General features: G+C 38.3%; 1 protein-coding gene across 6 annotated transcripts in view; it reads right to left on the reverse strand.

The window, feature by feature from the left end:
* Positions 1-7,323: 7,323 nt before the first annotated feature.
* PLD5 (phospholipase D family member 5) overlaps positions 7,324-19,637 on the reverse strand; it is a 189,903-nt gene continuing 177,589 nt past the window's right edge. For all 6 annotated transcript variants that reach the window (XM_009681096.2, XM_068939288.1, XM_068939284.1 and 3 more), the window contains 3 exons: positions 18,834-18,999; positions 12,468-12,582; positions 7,324-10,045 (listed from right to left, as the gene is read on the reverse strand). In XM_009681096.2, the coding sequence (XP_009679391.1) occupies positions 9,810-10,045; positions 12,468-12,582; positions 18,834-18,999 (517 nt within the window). In that variant the 3' untranslated portion in view covers positions 7,324-9,809. The remainder of the gene's footprint in view (positions 10,046-12,467; positions 12,583-18,833; positions 19,000-19,637) is intronic.

Raw genomic sequence — 19,637 nt, forward strand, 5'->3', positions numbered from 1 at the left:
GTACCTACAGAAGACTGGGAGACAGGGGCAGCTATCTAGGACTCAGTGCTCATAGAAACAAGCACCGACTGTGACAGACCACAAAGAAAATAGAAAAAGCGATATATACTGAAACAAAATTATTTTATTTCAGTGCAGTACAAAGAAACAGGAATTAGTTTGCTTTGAAGGAGAATATTGAAACTAAAGAATGAAGCAGATGAAATATATTTGGTGTAATACTAGGAATCCTTGGGTATCAAAGCGGTGAAAAATGATGGCTATGATGCTGCAGCATTAAAATCAATATTTACATAATTTTAATGCATTACTTCTTCTTGATTTAGTGTTTACATCATTGGTAACTTAGTTTGCAGCAGTATAATATATTACCCACTTTCAAACACTGACAGTGCTTTAGACGCAAGTCCTTCAGCCAGTGACTTTGTTCAAAATGCACTGGTATAGCAGCAGCATTCTTCTGTACCAAGCCACCTTCCAAAAACCCCAGCAAAAACCCTGTTAGCCTCTTTTTTTCTTCCAGAAGAACAAATCAGCTCAAGTCAGTCAGGTACATTGAACTTTGGTTACGTTTAGTAACTCTGTATACAAACAGTGGGCCCAGTTCACGATCACATAATATGAACTCATTGTATTAAGGTTATGAGAATGTATTGTTAAAAAAAATTGCTACATTGCCTATCAGCCTGCAGCACCAAACACAATAGCTGCTCGGTTTTAGACTCGTTAAATTAGAGCATTAGTTTTCAAATTGAATAAGGACAGGTCTCATCTGTTGTGCTAGTAAAGGCAGGATGAGTTACATCTTCAAAGGTATCAAAACCTAGTGACATAGTGGTTTGCAGCAGAGTTGACAGCCCCGTTTACAGACTCAGTGATTTTACAAATAAAAATTAATTACACAGGTATTGCTGTGAACCAAGCACATTGTCTAAAGGAAGCACATTTCTTGCCAAGTTTAAAAGTTTTTACATAAGAGCATATTTTTATAATGGATTTGAATGGTTGCTGTATAAGTTATTAAAATCATGGGTCTTCCGGGTTGCGCTTTATACTAACACAAAAAAAAGGGATAAACATGCAGTAAAATGTAGCATCGTTAGAAAATAATGTGTAAAAAAACATTAAGTGTCTCATATTAAAGCATTTACACTGCATAGGCATTCCTATAAGGATATAGTATAATAAAACTCATCAAATATACAAGCATGCAGCAATTACCTTATATTCACAGTTCTAGAAATGACCACACATTGATTTCCTCAAATATAAACTGAGTTATCCAAAATAGATTTTACAGCCACTCTCCTTTGCAGTGGCAAACTATGTTCTCATGTGTGCATTGCAGAAACTGACCTATATAACAGGCCTAAGCTATGCCACTGTACTGTATGCATCTGTGATAAATACTGTGTTTTGAAATAGGAAGGACAATGAGAAGTTACCCATACCTCTCATAGTAGAGCTTGGAGACTACACAGTGCTCAATAAATAAACAAAATATATAAGCGCATTTACTGTATTCTCCTTGGAGAGTAACACTGCAACCTTGCCACATATCTAGCTACTGCATAAGCTGGCCATGCAGTTTTCAAAATAAGTTTAGATAGATTTTTCTATCTGATAGTTTACTCCCTCAGAGCAAGTAAGCCTATAGAGTACATACCATTTTTGCCCTGGATACTTTACAAAGGACTCCTGCTGTTTTTAGATGGTGTGTGTGGCAGGGGAAACAATGCCATGCCAAAGTCGCGCCCACAGATTTAAAATAAAATACGTTTGCAGAGAAGTTTTCTTTTCCTAATTTACTCTTCAGAAGGTGATGATATCATATACAGTGGTGAGTTTAAGCTGTCTAGCTGTCACAAGATAAAAGTATCTAGGTTAGATCCCTCTGTGGCCAAGTGCTACCTGGAGGGCAAAGTTGCAGCCATGTGGCTTGAAGTAGTTGGTAGTTTTGACTTGTTTTCATTGCCTAGCTTCGTGGGTTAACCTAGTTATGTGTGACTCCAGGACAACAGCAAACACTCTGTTATTTGATCGTGATCTCTTATACATTTTAATGTTTACACAGGACTTTTTGGGTCCCTGGCTGAATGTGCCATTTATTTTTCTTTCTGCAGGCCTAAATCTTAATTTTCTGGGAGTTTCTTAAAGATGCAAGAGATGGCGAAAGGCAGATGTCACAGCTACTTTGAGTAGAGTAGGGAGGAGGAAGAGATGCTCTGCTGAGAAGTCTGACAGTTTGTTGCAAAGAAGCTGGTACTAGGCTAAGGCCCAAGTTCCCACAGGTATGCACCACCTCTTGAGAATTACTGGGAGTTGCATGTATAGGATCTTTGCTTTTTCTGGAAACCTGATCGACTCTACTAGTAGATGTCTGGGCTACTCCTTAGACAGAGGAGAAAGTACATTTCTCATTTTTCCCTGCCTTTCCCCCCTGGCGCTCAAAGTGAAGAAATGAATTCCTAATGAGGAGGAGCATGGTTAGTGGGGCGTTCATCCTCTCACCTCTTCATGCTGAAGTTACCTGCACATTGCATGCATTACAAATCTGGTTGTATGGTTAAAAATGGTTAACATTAGAATAAAATGATGCCACCAGAAGAGGTACTTATATCACCAGAAAGAACCCCACCTCATTTTAAATTTGCTGAACTTTTTTTTCTTCTTCTTTCTTCTGCACCCCTTATTCTGACTTCTGCACATGGGTGTCACCAAGCGAAGAGTTATGTTAGGCACCTTCATGACGTGTTTGAAATCCTTTATTATGCTTTCTTGAGTATCCCATTTGAGGTAAGGGATTTCTGAGAGGACAGAACCTTGTTGAGCAGCCAGCAGGTTTCATAAGAAACAGATAACTAAAAATATTTTATTTCGTTTTCTGTGTTCCTCAGGCTGGAATAGGTTGCTGAAGAAGCAGAAGACAGTAAGAGGGCAAGCAGATTAGGATAACGGCTCCCTGGCCTTTAGAAAAGGTCATTTTTAGGAGCTTCCTGCTTTTCTGCCAAGTTTTCAAGAAAAACACAAATACAGGTAGAGTGTCCTTTGAAGAAATACAAATATGGAATAACGTGGAATAACTGAATACTGAGCAAATCCACTTCAAACATCTGTGAGCAAGTTAGTCATTAAAATCTAGTTCCACACACTTCCATTTGAGAAGCTTCTCATTTTGTGTGTTAAATGCTGTATGCTTTAGACAACACTAGCTGTAAAGGTGCATGCCTGTAATCTTTTAACATAACTGTCCTTTCCCCGTTAATATCCCCATGAAGTTCCTCCAAGTTGCGTTTGAAAACTTAATGAGGGTTTTTGAGTCATTTATGAACTTTATAGAGTTAACATGTTGTTTTGCCAAAAAGTTACTCTTTTTCATTTTAGTGGTTCCATTTGTCAAATTTGATGGCCTGATACTTGTGCTTACTTTTCAACTCGTCCATTTTATGAGGAGTTCAGACTGATGAATAGCTATCTGACTTGACTGTGTACCAAGAGAACATACACAAATGCATGTGCTGTGCTGCAAATCCTCTGTTTATAAGAGTGTGCAAAGAGTGCCAAAATTGTTTAATGTACAAGAGCCCCATTTCCAGCACTGCTTTACTTAACAGTGCCTGTTGCATAAAAATGGATGGGATCCTATTTATCTTAATTATTTCATTCTCTGTTGAGCATCCTAAGTTTGTAATGTTTAACGCTTCCCTCCTCTCATTCTGAAAACACTCATGGGAGGTCACCCATATAAAGAAAGCAGAGTAGATGGATAAGAAATGGAGGATTTTGCAGTGGAAAGGACAAAATAAGAACCTAGCCCAGGGCCTTTAGGCTAGCACTCACTCTGTTAACCTAGTCTGATTCAAGTTGATTTGACCTCTGTGGCTCTTTTTCTCCCCTTTTCCTCTCTTTCCTAATTGCATGTAAGTTGTTAACAGCAGGGACTCCTGTGAGGTGCAATGACCAATATGTGTTCATGCAACTCCGTCATGATACAGATAACTCTTACTATTTATATTTGTAGTCACGCAGCTAAAACTTTTGTCAGCAGGAGCACAAAATAACTTTCTGGAGCGCTGTAGTTGTGGGCCGTTTTATTATCTTTTGTTTTGTTCAGCAACCTGTATCAGCTATCAACCTTACTTCTGTTCCTAAAGTGAAGAATGTGTTCATTTTAAAGGACTAAAAAGACTAGTGAGTTTATACCTCAAAGGCTGCAGCGTTGAATTGGTTGTGAACAAAACAGAGCAGACTCTTAACTGTAGTGGAATAATACACAGCCAGAACTGAGTTGCTCTTCTAAGTCTAATTTAACAAGGTATACAGAAATAGGCCACACAGGCGTATTTTTACGTTGAATTTTAGGAGATACCTAACCTTAGTGTGTTAATGCAGCTGTAGCGTAAGGACATGGAATAGAATGTGTTTTCATAAAAATAAGAATTAAGTTATCCTGTTGAAACAGTTAGGACAGCTGGATTGCCCCTTCAGATTGTGAGAATCTTGTCTTCAGGACTTTAAGGACAAGCTTTTATTTGGATTAGCCCTGCAACGGGCTTCAAACAGGAGATGCTCTAGAAAGCTCCACTGTGGTTGAAGACTGGGGTTTATCTGCTGACTTGAGCATCCACACACGATAAAGCACATGAGTTCTGTTCTTTTCTTGTCTAAACTATTTTGAACAAGGTCTTTTTCCTTTGTGCTAGCTTGGCAAGCTTCTAAGGCATTTGTGCAAAGTGATGATGCAAGAGCAACCTGATTCTAACACCGAGAAATTCATAAATAACATCCAGCAGTAATTAAAAGTGAAAAATGACAGCTAAGGAACGCAGCCACTCTACAGTATCAGTGGAACTACTGTAACACGCAGTGTTAGAGTGGAATACGTTTACTGGTGCATGCAACTCGGGGAAGTACGGCTGTGAATTTCAAATGTACCAAGGACTCTTCTTGCTTTTTACATAAATGGAATTGGATTAACAGTGATTTAAAAAAAAATGTGTATATACATATAGAAAGTATAGGACTGGAAGTGAAATGCATTGCCAGAAACTGCTATCTGGAAACATACTATATACGTAGTCAATATTCTGTACAAAAATGGAAGATTAATTGTGAAGTCCAGAATGGTTAACATAACTTAGTAGTCTCCATAAGGCCATTCTCAGGAGTCAAGTGCGTGTTACTCAGGAGGGGGATATTTATAAAAGGGTTCGTTCGAAGAACTAGAATAGCCAGCTGATGTTTTGCCGTCTTACTGAGAAAGCTTGCGCTACTTTCAGCAAGTGCACACTAAAGTCACAAAAAAACCTCCTAGAAATTCTGTCCGTGTTTCTTCTTAGACGGGCATTCGGCGGCAGGTAACATCCACACAGAGCTTAGCTGTTCAGTTTTAATATACGTGAAACTCAACACGGTGGTGGAATAATTCATGCAGATAGTGGGAATGCAACTAATAGGCAGGTCTTAAAAATAGCATTCTGAAAACTTTATATATGTTTCTCAAGCTCTCCTCTGAACAGCCCATAGAGCCTAGATTTACTGGAAGGAAGATGGGGCCCTGTACTGTGCAAACTTCATACTGCCCAGCCCCAAATTCAGTTCAGAGAAGAAGCATTTCTTAAAAACAGTCAAGGAGAAAAAAACGGGACAAAACTTCAGCCTTCTCCTGTCAGGATACAGCTGTGACCATTATGCAGTAGCACATAGTGTGTGTTCTACTGGGTCTTCAAAGAGAAATTGAGAGTAGCTGTCATTAGTTGTTTCATGCTTCAGGGGACTAATGAAGTTTTAGGCCTGCTCTATAGCCTCTTGTTCTCCCTGTTTACCAAAAATACCAAAATCCCACCCCCCAATACCAAAAACAAACTCCTAAATACCTGTTGGTTACCTAATCTGCAGCGCTGTAAGAGTATATGCTATCGGCAGACAGAAGTGGTGGCCTGCCCAAAATAACTCATGACTTAATATGATATGCAAGATTTGTAAAGTAGGCCCTATGAGTTTTGGACTTCATCCTGTGTTCAAAGGAATTTCTGTGGTGAGGCTTTAGATTTCAGCCAGATGTTGGGGAAAGGCAGACTGTATTTATTTTTAGACCTCAGCAGGACAGAATGCTTTGACCGTGTTTTGGATCAGGTTGTAATAAAGGCAGGAGTAATTTTTGAAATTTAGATCCAGAACTGGGCTCGGATAAAAATGCTCAGGTTTAGGCGTGCTCTTGGTTGGGACCCACCTCTCATTCAGGTTTTGTCTTTTTGTGACTCTAGCTTTACATACTAACCTGTAAACGTCACAATGTGTAGTCTTAGGAAGCTCGCTGAATGCCTCAGTACTAGACACAAGATCTTAGCAGGACTTCACATGAGGAACAGTTAAACAAAAACTTGTATATGAATAAGGCACTAGTAAATGTTTGCAGCAAACAACAATTACAGTCTATATTCTTTAAGAATAAAGCCGTTCTCTTTAGGAAATCACCTTTAATATGACAGAGTTACCAATGCCAGTTAGAAGTGGGGGGTAGAGAAAGTGCATCTTTTGGATTGTGTCTGTAGGAAACTACTGAATGTAAGCTCCTGTTGAAGTTGGAAATAGGCTGTGCAGTGGGGGTATTCAGGAGAGCTATACACAAGAAGAAACTGGTGTAGATTCTGGTAACTGCTAAACCAGTGTGAAATAACTGTAATGGAATTGCTCCAAATTTACGTTGGTAGAAAGAACTGAGGTCAGAATTGAGCCTGCTACATCACAGCTAGTTAAACAGTAACAGTGCTAACCCTGAACAAATAATTGGCTACGATTCCCTTTAACGGATTTAAAAAAGAACCTGTTTTTTCTTTAATTCTCGACTTGCTTAAGTCCAAGGATGCACTTTCTTTTGGCTAATGTTAACAGACCAAAGCTGCCTTCACTACTGTGGAGCTGCTGCCATTCTAAACAGTTACTAAATTATTAATCCATACTTTATACCAAATGAAACTTCTGCCTGCCAGTCCCATTGTAGAATGGCTGACCAGTATTTCCCAGTAGAAGGCGTCCATAAAAACACAGTGTACTACTATTTTTAAAAAAAGTATTTTTCTCTATGAGCTTTTTTTCTCAGTCATTGAAGCACCAGAATTTGTTCATCAAGCCAGTACAAACTAATGGACCCAGTTTAATCTTCATGATTGTATTGCCCCAGAACCTAGCCAATAAAACTGCTTCATGTGAATCATTCATTTGGTATGTTAGATATAGAAGGTCAGTGGTAACTCCATAATCTCATGCTGTCACTGAATCCCACTTTGGAAACAGACAGCTTAGCTTTATCATTTGACAAAATTATGTTCCACTGAGTTTCTTCATTATCTGTACAGAATGTCATATCAAAAACTTAACACATTTCTAGTATCCATAATGCAAGAGGGAAAAATATTACAGCAGTTCATTCTTCCTGTATATTACTGCCATCAGGTATTACAACTGACAATTCCAGACAGATGGTTTTTTTTTTTTTTTTTTTGTATCTTAGTTAAAGGACTCAGTATTAAGTTTATCTCAAGCTTTAAAATCACCCACCTGTGAAAGTCCCCCTGAAACTTCACGGATAGTTCATCAGCTTTTAAAAAGGTGATCCCCCCCCCCCCCCCCCCACTTGGACTATGGGTGTAATATTCATTGGTGGTGTAACTCAGCTGAAATCAGTAAGAGTTTCAACTGAAATGAATCTGCATTAACATTTATTTCCATTAAAAAATAAAACACTTGAGGAATTCCCCTGTAGCTGCTATACTTATTTCTAAAGTTACATACAGAAGAAAGAAAAAAAAAAAAAAAACACATCTCTCCTTCACAGCAACTCAGGTAATGTCTGTTTTCTCTTTAGATATTTTGTTGTTTCTTTTAATGTCAGAATATATGTTGTTATTCATGGGGCGGCGAAAAGCTAATAAATTGCATGAACTTATCTTAATCTTTTGCAAAATGTTACTATTGAGCATTAAAACTGTGCGGAATATTTTCTGCTAAAGTTGACGAAGCTTGTAGAGAAATTTTTCTTGTTACTTCTTTTTTGATTTAAATGACCCAGATCTGGGAAACTGTAGAAGAAATAAACGTTTTCCAAAATGAGCCTTTTGCAGTCATAACTAATTATGAAATGTATCTCTAGCTGGCAATTGTCAGAAAATGGCATTCTCTTTTTAGGATTTCCTAAACTGTGCTTAGTTTAAAATAAAACCTTCCCCTCCCAGCCCCTGCAACCTTGCAAACGAAGTCTGCATCTTGAAAGTCAAGGTGGGTTTTTAACTCATTCTTAAGATTAAAATAGTCCCTTGGGACACTGTTGGTGGGGTCCCCCCCCCTTCTCTTGTTACCCTCTGGCTTTCAAAGTGTGCCTTCAACAACATAGAGCCAGGTGAAAATGGTCTGCATTTTGGAAAAAATTACGTGAATGTTTTAACAAAATGCAGAATGAGCTTGCTTTCATAGCTGTATTTCTTCAGCAGAAGCTGAAGGATAGTAAGGAAACCTTTTTGTTAAGAAACTAAGCTGATACAGCTCAGACTGGAAAGAAATCCATTGTCAAACACTAACTTTTTTTTTGCCTTTTTTAAAGAGCAGATTTGTAATTTTACAGAGCAGTTGCTTCTTGCCGCAACTGAGCCCTGTTTGTAGAGGCGCACTAATTAACAGCGACTGAAACTGGCCCAAATGAAAGCATCACATTTCTGTTTGTGCTGGTATATTTACTTGTATAGTGACATTTTAATTCAAAAATACAATTTTCCAGAATTTTTCTGAGGTGACATCAAGCTGGAAAAAAACCCAAAAAATTGCAGGTGTAAAGTCAGCAAAAATGAGAGTATTGCCAAGTAACTACTGTTGCTGTATGGTTTTGCACAACCCTTGACCTTTTTAAAAAGTAGTACTTAATTCTAATATATGCATTGGTTTAATCATATGTACACAACTGCTGACTCTCAGTTGATAAAAAAGTATTTAAGTTGGGAAAATAACCTTCAGATTTCGGGAGAAGTCAGGCCTTGATCTTTACCGTACTCATAATGCAGAGATTTTCGTATTTAGTTACTAGTATAACTAGAAGTAAGTGTTATGCTGAAAGAAATCCAAATTACTTTGATAGAAATCCATTTATCTAAGAGGCTTTAGGGATTATGATGAATTTGATTAGACCAACCCCCATTCCTCAAAACTTTCTGATACTCTTAGAAGATGAATGCGTTACCAGTCATGTAACTCTAATCTATTTTAAGGATGGTTAGAAAAGGTAGAGGAAGAGTGATACTCAAACTGTGTACTCAGCACTAGTAAAAATCTGAGTGACTGGTCCTTTTTATTTAATGGGAATGATTTATATGGGCAAATGCTTGCGTATTCCTTTAATGGGGAAATCTCCCATCCATTTATATGTCAGTAATAACTGATCTTAGAATGCCATTTTGTAGCTTGAATCTTGGCTCTGCCTCTGGGTTTGTTCTAGCCAGGATGGGAAGCAGAGAAAGTCCTAAAACTGAAAAATTGATGCATGCTGTTACATTCAAAAGGAGAACCTTAAAAGCAACATGGAAGCAGACATGGTGTTCGGTGTCAGAAGTGACAAGTTTGAAAGTCTTAAATAATTCAATATAGAGAATAGAGTTTAGACATTTTTTATATAAGTGTGCTTTTTCCTAAAAACAAAAAAATCCCCAAAACCAAACCCTTTTTTTTGCTGTTTTTCTTTAAGTCTTTTTTCTGTAAGTATGAAATAGGGCTACACCCCACTGTAATTCTTCATTGCCATACTAAGCAGTAGAATAGTCTTTCTAATGCACATTGCTCATGGCAGTCTTATTTGATGTTGCTTTATTAAGTTTGTGATTAAAGCAGTTTGGGATTTTTGTTGGTTGTAAACTTTTGGCATAATGTGAATACCAGTCCCTTTCAAAAACAGCTTTGAGTTGCTTAATGATGCTTGTGCTGTTCCCCGCGTCTGCTTGGTTGATAACAAGGCCAGCTCCAGCATTCTGCGTAAAAGCATTTCCTACCCAATCAAAATTACCTACAAAGAAATGCAGGAATACACAATGAGTTGGAAACATTATTTAAAAAAAAAAAAAAACAAAAAACAAAACCTCATTTGCCAAAGGCAATCTGGCATGATACTTCATCGTTCTCCCCAACACCTACCTAGACATATACTAGACATACATACACAAAAATAAGTTTTCTATACTGACAGGAAAAGAAATAATCTCCATCATGTGCCAGAGTGTAGTGCAAATGGTTTGTGCAAATTTAACAACTTTAATCCATCATAAGCCAAAATAGGTTCTTTTCTTTATTCAAAACTGACTTGTATTTCCTTTTGCATATATTGTATTATTACCCTACTTACTTTCCTCATCAGCCTTTTCAGTGGCAAGGATAACAATACTTTTGGCTGTATAAATGATTTAATATAGATGGGATGGATAGTGGTTGTGCTGTAATGCTAAGCCAGTCCAAGAGATGCTTTACAGGTTACCAGCTGACAGACACTATTTCAGGAAAAGAAAGCGGATCTTATTGTTGTTTTATTCCAGTTACACTACCCGCTTTGTTGCATGAAGTCTTAAGGTAATGAACGAACGTTTCAAATCCTGGTGACAGTAAGGCCAAGAAAGGATAACTGGATTAATGGAAAACAGGTAAAACAAGTGTTTCAGTTACAGCTCCAGTGAAATAAAAAATAACTTTCAGTTTTACTTTTATAATACAACAATGCATTTTTTTCTCCAAATTGCTGGATACTAGAGATCATCTTTTCGAACAGAACGTCTGAACATACATACATGAAGGTACTGCATACCCTTTATTTCGGGAGCCATTTTCAGTTACTGCAAAGGGGGATGTGTAAGAATTCTGAAATTGTCAAGAATGTTAAGCCACGGTCTGAGCGTTAGGAACGTTTCTTCGTATGCTTTCAAGGAAAAGATGCATCAGGTCCTTACCCACGTGCATTTGTATTTCTTTCACACAGCTTTAGTTTTTTCTTTCTTTAAAAAAGAAACTCTTACCTAGTATTACTGTGGATCTATGCCAAAATGCGATTATCTGTATGGCTTGAGAGGAGGAAAGGACAGTGGGAAGGAACAGAAACTACTTAACTAAGAATCTATGCTGCCTAGACACTTTTCAGGTACTGCAGTTGGATCTGAGTACGGGAAGATTTTTTTAAAGGGAGTAAAAAGAGGATCTGGGAACTCCTAAAACATTTGGGAGACCCAAGAGGGTCAAGAGACTAGGGTGCTAATATACTAAAGAGAATGGAGGAGAGTGACTTTTCTGAAAAGCATTCAGTGACTGAAAACGATGAAAGGGAACTGTTAGGATTCAGTAGTAGTGCACAGGGTATCCGAGGTGACAGAAAACTTTCAATGAGACGTCTACGGTTTCTGCAAGTCATAGCTATGATTTTGTGATGACAGTTTTAAAGAGAGTGCGCTACATCCTCGTCTAGATACTTAATCAAGGCACGGTCTAAGAAACTGGGATATACTCAAGAGCCCATCAAAGTGAGCTTTTAAAAGGTGCTCTCAGACATCCCTCTAGGCTCTTCTGTGATTCTCCATTCTTCATCCATGTGAACAGAAAAGCTTCTGTGTTGCAGCCTCTGTCCTCCCTAATTCCGTTTATGATCGCTGGCTTTAAGCTCTTTGCAGAAACTCGCGGTGAGCAGGTAGGCAACTAAAGCATGAGTTGCAGCCTATTAGAAAGCATGTTTTCTTCAGACTGTGTAAAACTGCTGAGTTAGTTCACTAGCAGTTTTCTGGTCGTGGAGTGCAGCTCAAGCCATCTAGTTTCTTAAAAGTTAGTGTTCAGCCATTTAATGAGCACTGACTGATAATGAACTTCTGTTAGCTGCCGTACACAGACATACTATTTAAGTACGTCTTTAACCCACCGTCAGATTTTTCTTATTTTTTGTATCTATCAGAAATGTACCCAATGTTAATAAATGGTGTCTGAAATGTTTCGTTACAATATACAGTGAATAAGATGATTTCAGAGGAGGAGGAGGACAGCCGTTTGTCCAGTATTTACCAGGATGACCGTAGCTTTCATAATGATGTGGAAAGCGCAGAATAGTCCATTCAGAAGACAGAAACAGAGAATATGTTGATCGTCCAGTTTATGGAGAATGAATAAAGTATGCTCTGTTTTCAGCCTATTTCTAAATACTGAAAACACCATGCTGCTTTTGGGGAAACTGATTAATAGGAGGAAGGGGTGGAGGGGGGGAGGAAACTTATCTGAACAGTTTTTTTTAATGAGAAATTTCATCTTCCTTTCAAAGCTCAGTCTTCATCCAGGTTCCTAAAGAAGTGAGTCCAGTATTTTTAACCTAACAAGCACATCAGTTGTAGATTCCTCACAAATCAAAGTTATTTTGAGCTTTTGGCTACAAATAAACTAGAACTTCTTGAGATGTAGTTACTTACCAATGTATGCAGCTCCATCAGTCACCATATATTTGTTACGATTTAATTTGGGGAGGGAAGTGTTCTTCTGTTCCTTAAGAAAGCATGCACTCTCTTCTTCAAGGTCAAAGAATTTCTGCCGTAAAACAGAAGGGAATTAAGGTTAATGAGAACCATTCCTTAATAACAGACCATAATTTTTCTGACCTACTCCTGATTGACTGAAAAAGAGTTAGTGCTACAGAACAGCTTGAGTTTGTAGGTGAGCATTCATTTGAAAAAAACAGTCTATACTTGATTCATACTGAACTCTCAAAGTCTGTGATTTTTCAGTGCGCCTTGGCATTCCGAAGTATACAAAGTATGTGGCTACAGCATACTAAAAGCAATACAATGCTTTAAAACAAAGGCTATGAAATGAACAAAAAAAGAAATCCATTGTGTTCTGCAGGATAAGAGCCAGAAGTGTATTATTTAGCTCATTTTCTCATTCACCAAGGGACACTGGGATTTGAAGTCTGCTTCAGGATCCAGCTTGCCAACAAGCTGAATTACCACCTTTATCTTACACGTGGGCATAGTTTACAATAGGAAACTTGCCGATCTCTGTAACTTTTCAAGATCAAGTCTGATTTGCAGAGCTCGGACTTCCCTGACAAGAGAAAAATGCATCTGTTTTACCCTAAAGGGTAAAACCTGATTTTTATTGAAGAACTACACGCATTTCTAATTTGGCTTTGTGCCAGACCAAAAAAATGCGTTTTCCAGTACAAGCTTAAGTATTATTTGTTTCATTAGGGAAACTGATAGCTACGCACCCAAATTTAAAAAAAAAAAAAAAAAAAGTGGAGACTAACATGAAGATAAAGAAGAAATTAAATATTTAGTTTAGGGCTTGGACAGTTTATAACAGAGGTGATGGTGCAGCTCCCCAGAACACACCTAATTCATAGTATATCATTAATAAAGGTAACTGGCTGTACAGCTAGTGCAGCTAGTCAAAAGTTGGAAAATGGTTAACTCTTCCCCCCGAACTTGAATAATGTACAGTTCACACCTTCAACCAGCGCTAACTTCAATACAGCCATGACATGATCCTTTTAGGTATAGAGCTTTCTCTCAGAATAGCCTCAGTATTTTCAAAACCCAGTTATGCGTTGTCACTGAGTACCAGCAACTCCAGCTTTCGGTTTTTATCACACTGCTGTTTAGTAGTCACTTCAGAACTGCATATAAATAGGAGGAAGGGGAAGTGATAGGGCGACTCACTCAAACCATCTCCTCTTATTGATCCATCTCAGTCATTATAGTTATATGGTTTTCCTTGAAGAACAACGCTAAACGCTGTACAGTGTTACCTCCAGTTAGTACTATCAAACCTAATTAACATGGTCTATTTGCAAATAAAAGGTACAGCATGCCAGAGGCTGTTGTTTAACCTCAAGCTTTATGCTTTGGCCGCTGAGTTAGAACTGCTCTCTTTCCCCTTGGAAAATACATAGGGTGAATTTTATATTGCCAGAGGCTGTACCAATACTGCTTGGAAGACATCTGCGTAAAACGTCAAGACCAGTTCAGGCTCAGTGCCCACCCAGGCCTGCAGTTCTCTGCTTACAGTGATTCTAGTGTGGAATAGGATTTTTCTGTTCTTGGGTTGATCCCCCCCCCCCCCCCCCCGCAAGGTGGTGAAACATGTTTTTAGGAGTGAAGCAGGTTTTTAATGCATTAGGAACAAACAATTACAAGAGTTTATATGTCTATGGCAAAGCAGAGGCTCTTTTTTAAATCTTCTCTTTTTGCATTTTACTGTTCAGCTTTAAACCAGTACCTAATCCCTTATTGTTGAGAACGGGTAAAAGTTCAGATCAGTATCCTGCCAGGTTAACTAGCTGTAAAACAGACCACCCTATTCATGGTCACATCTATTTGGATCTAAATAACAGCTCAGAGGACAATTCAGTGCCCAAAGACTGCATGGTCCTGTAGCGCAGTTGTAAGATGCATCATGAACACAAAAAAGATGTTTCCTCTAAGCAGTCTCTGACTTGGATATGTCACTCCATTCCTACTTACCTGTGCGCATGGCATTTTTAACTTCCACAGTTTAATTTTTGCAATAAGTTCAGAGACTAGCAAAATTCCAAGGGCAGTTTTTTTGCATCAAAAAAGAAGCAGACCAACCCAAACTTTGTAATAATGCAGTGATTGCTTTAGAGAGGCCTTAGTAAAGATCTTCCTGCATAAAACCATAATGTCTCTTCTTTAGATGAGATCTATATTTTATATTCACATCTAACTGTATAACTAAACTGCATGGAAAAATCAAATCTGCAGTTAAATGTTTTAAATATCACTCTAACAACCAATTACAGTATATATATATATTTTTAATTAGAAAAAGCCGTCTTACAGCTATAAAGGAAAGGTTACTAGCTAGTTGGGGTTAATTTTAATAAAATATCAAAGCTGCAACTCCTTGCCTGAGGAGCTGTTGTGCAAACATGTACCCACACACAGAAGGTATGGACTTGGCAACCCAGAGGTGGATCTGAATCTTTCTGAAACAGTCTTGCATGTTTGATAAAAAAGTAAATGCTCATGGCTTTCTCTGCACAACAAAGCAAGAAAGAAGACAGTCAGCAGCTGCAGGGCATCCTTCACGTGTACTGCATTAACTCTTCAGGGTGATTTGGAGGCTGAAGTAACCCACTGTGTGATTAATACTAATGTTGTAGGGAATACTCTTAAAGATGGCGAATGGGTAAAGTATTTAGTACCAGGAAAGAAAATAAAGCAAGCTGTCTGGGATCCCAAGGTTATGTGATTTAGGCAAAAGTTACATATCTTCCTGCAAAAATGGTCAAACAGAATAATAGAAACTTAGAGTATGTGAAACTGAGATAGATTCAGCAGATCTGCTGAACTGAAAAAAAGATACATTAGCCTTCTATTTGTATAATAACCTAGTAGGAGAGAAAATTTTAAAACCAAGCAGGTACAGATAAGTGGTTTGAAAAATGTAACGTGTTCTCCAGCTAGCAGACAAGCCATTAAATCCTTGACAATACAGGTGGGAGGGAAACCCTTCTGTCCTCAAAGACAGAACACACAGATGCAAGTCAACTATCACAGGCACTGAGTGGCACATACTAATGTTCTGCAGCAAATACCTTCAGAAGAAGTACTGTCTTAGTAATACTGTAGCTCTTGCTGTGATTTCATCCATCTTTTCCAACCTTTTAAAAATTATTTTTAGGACTTTAGAGCGTTAAACTTAAATTACTGCTTAGGATGAAAGGTTTCGTAGTTAATTCGTAACACTTTGTTTACTGGTAGGACTTTTTTTTTTTTGGTATTTCTGGTGTCCAAAGAATTGCTGAAAGGTTCCATTTTTCTTTCTTTACCCTAGCAGGATACATCTGCACAACCCAAAAATAGACTCAGTTGGAGCCTCAAGAACAGCATGTGCTGTGATAGGTATGTCTGGTCCAAGCCCCCTCTTCCTGGTTTCCAGTTCTCCAGAGTTAACTTTGTCCTATTTCATGCTTTCTGTGGGTCCTTGAAAAGCGTGCCACTTTCTCTGTTCAGCAGTAAGCAACACAGCAAGCCCCTTTTAAATTCTCCTGTAGGCGTTTCAGACTGTAAATTCACGCGCACAAGTAAAACGCGTTTACAGACACAAGCATGTGCAACTTGGGGAATTCTAGAATTGAGGGCCGCAGATGCATGTTCACCCCCTTACAATTCAGGCCTTAATTTCATGCTGACTTGTAGTTCAGCACATAGGACAGAGCTCACTGGATGAGCTGCAAGGCCTGTAAGCAGTTCTCTACTTGATGTTTCGCCATGTGCTTAGAGCATTTATTCAGTTTTTAAGCAAAGAATTTTTTCCTCTTAAGGTCTTCCCACTGGTCTTTTTTTCAGAGTACTTATATTGAATTCATTTTCTCAAAGGACAGTTTCAGCTGAATCTAATAATTATGAGTCCTCAGAGCTTATGTAAAGTGGACTCCACAATCCAGAGTGAGATGCGAGGGAATGCATAATTAAAGACTAATCTCTTTCTAACTGGCTTCAGTGCTGTTAATTGCTCCCCATTGCCAGAAATTTTTGTGGCAAAGAGAAAAACCTGTCCTAGAAAACCTACCTCTTATCTCAAGTAGGAAATCATATCTTGCAGTCCCCTGGCTTTCTGATCTCTACAGCTGAGTGCACAGTGGGAGAAATGGTGGTTGGCTGCAGTTTTTGATCATGACACTGCCAGGCATAACTAGTTTGCAGGGCTCTGGTTTCTAGTTAGGCAGTACCAAAACTTCCATTGGCCTGGTCAAAGACTTTGGGGGAAATCAAGAGGAGATTCCCATCCAACAGAAGCAGGTGAGCAGTCTTCTCCAAGATTGACAGGGTAACTTGGGCTCCTGCCTTTGGCAAAACAGCTGCAGTATACCGTGCAGCCAAGCCATGGGCACATCCTGGAAACCGCTTAGCCAAAGTGGTCTTTCAGCGAAAACAAACAATCATGAAAAAGCGTTTCACAGGGAACAAAACCTAAATGAAAGAAAAAGTTATTAAATACTTGTTATAGGGCTGAGATACGTTATCCCCGAGAAAATGTAAGATGGGGAAGTGCCATTTCTGTCAGAATGATACTGAGGTACTAGGACAACTTAAACTGAATTGCCAGCATTCAGTCTCTAAGTTTAAGTACAACCTTGATCAGAATTTCTAGCTTAAGTTTCTCTTCAAATTTCAACATCGTTGTGTGTAAAAACGTAAAACACACGCCTGCACTTGACTGTGTTTTCTGTACGTTGTTTAGTTTGACTTCATGTTTTCTCATGCTCAAAGCAGAACCAAAGGAAAAAGCAGGTTTTCCCATTAATTCAGAACATTTTAGTTTTTCTACCATGTTAGCTGTACCCTACGTGTCTACCCTTTGATCCTGGCTAGAACCAGGTAAGTAGAAAGGAAATGCAAGTTAACAAAGCAGTACTTCTCTGTCGCATTTTGTGAAGCGAATGAGTGTCATGATAAAGCCTGTGCCACAGTTTCACAAATAACTACCAGCAAACTCTGAGCCTTAAGATGTTGCTCATAACATCTATTAATTATTATTTAATACAGTAACTTACTTAGTATGCACAACATCCTGCTGATGCACAGCACAGAGGTAACCGAATTGCATACTAACTTAAAACCGTATTAAGATTTGTGGTGTGCTTTTTTTCATACCGGAAATTGTTATATTTCTATTTCAAACTAAAGATATTCTAGCTAAAATATTTATCTAGAATACATGTATACAAATAAAAAATTTTCCTCCTAGCATTTAGTTCTTTGTAAGTTAAACTCTGTTCTAAGATTCTACCTCTTGTAAATAGAAGAAAACAGTTACAAGTAGGTAGACCATTAGGTGCCATTTATTAAACAATAATTTTGAATACATAGATAGAATTTTGATGGTAAATACAGAACTAGCTACAGGTTACTTAAAATTATTCAAAGTGGCTTGAGCAGTGTGAGTGACATGAATCGCTAAAATGCGTTTTGATCTTAAAAAAACCAAAAACCCCAAACCTTTGTGCTGCTTCTCACCTAAGAAACTTTTAAGTGTATTTCATAAAAAATCCCTACTTCTTGATGTGCATAAATACCACTTCGTGTAACACAAGCAGTATTAGTACTTGTTTTTTTAAATTATCAATTTAAAAAAGTCAAAATAATTTAGCAGATTTAGCAACTTAAGACTATTCCCCCCCCCTCCCCCCAAAGAAGTTGGTGCAAGATGATTGTGAGTTCCAGCATCCCTCAATTTCCTAAGAATGTATCTAAATTTAAAGTAGCACTTACAATATTTTCTGTTCTCTAATGCAGGTATGACATATATGGTATTTCTCACTTTACTGTATCGCATGTATAATGTGGTTGCATAATATTTGTTCCTAATTCTGAATTTAATGTTAAATCTTCCATTATTTTTTCTGGTACTTTATTAAAGGAAAAGTAGATGTTTATGCAGCTGAACGGTAAGGTTACACACATCCAAAATAAAAAACATTTGTGTGCTATCACGTTTATTCTTACCAGCCAGTTTAAACAAGACATAACCATGGTTCACTCTGCTGGCTTTGCCCTGAAGGACCAGATGTAGCGTTCTACATGAGCTGTCCCCAATACATCATTTTACTTCTGGCATCATTTTACTTTTCTGTCTTTGTTTCTATGTCTGCTATTACTAGGATTAAATTTAGTCCACTTTGTTACATGTTATTTAATGAAATTTCAGCGTTTCCGTACTAACACAGAACGCTTTTCAGTTGTTGTGAATTTCCTTGATTTTTTGGGGGAGGAAATCTTAGATTTCAAAGCAATATGAATTATACTTACAACTTTCAAACTGCAGCTGGGAACTTCAGTGCAAATAGCTTTGAGAGACGAAACAAAATTAAATGTAAGGGGATCTGTGTCTCTTGAGAAACTTATGAGAAGTCGTACTTTAATACTTCGTAAAACTAAAGCTTCTCTGATCTTCCCATCTAAATATGGCCAGTATCTGTGGAGAAAGAATACAGTATATTCAGAGATCTTAAAAACTAAATTGGTTTTAATTCAGACAAAGTTAGATGTCACAGAGAAAACAATAAACAAATCTGAATTGCATTTACCAGCAGTTTAAGGAATGTGGTTCTCACTCGAAGGGGTTCTGACTGAAGTGATCTGGCCAGCATCCTTTTTTTATGTCGTTCTGCCCTGCATCACACCTGTCACCCAGGTGGCAGTGAAGATGCAGATGGTTGCGTGTATGATCTATTTCTGTAGGAGTGAGAGCTGCCTAAACACTAGCACAAAATACATGTTCCTTGTCCCCCCCGCGTAGCCAGGAGAGTTATTCCTGTGTCACTGCCTGTAGTTAGAGCAGTGGAGCTCTCTGGGGGTCGAACAGAAGGACCTACAGCTAGAGCTCCTTACCCAGCCCCGACAGAGGGACAAGACAAATTTTCTGTTAGTTACACCAGTGAGGGAACAGGCGCACAGAATCAATCCTTCCATGCCCTCGCTTTCCCTCTGCACTGGGATCATGCAGGTTGAGCACTGGAACACCTTCTTGGTAAGTTCCCTGCTTGGAGAAAGGAGAGCTGCTCCAGTGCAGGGTGCCTGCACTGTTTCGTGGGGGAAAGGAGATATTGTGCA

Source organism: Struthio camelus, chromosome 3, assembly GCF_040807025.1.
Source record: "Struthio camelus isolate bStrCam1 chromosome 3, bStrCam1.hap1, whole genome shotgun sequence".
In the NCBI taxonomy this organism is placed as follows: domain Eukaryota; kingdom Metazoa; phylum Chordata; class Aves; order Struthioniformes; family Struthionidae; genus Struthio; species Struthio camelus.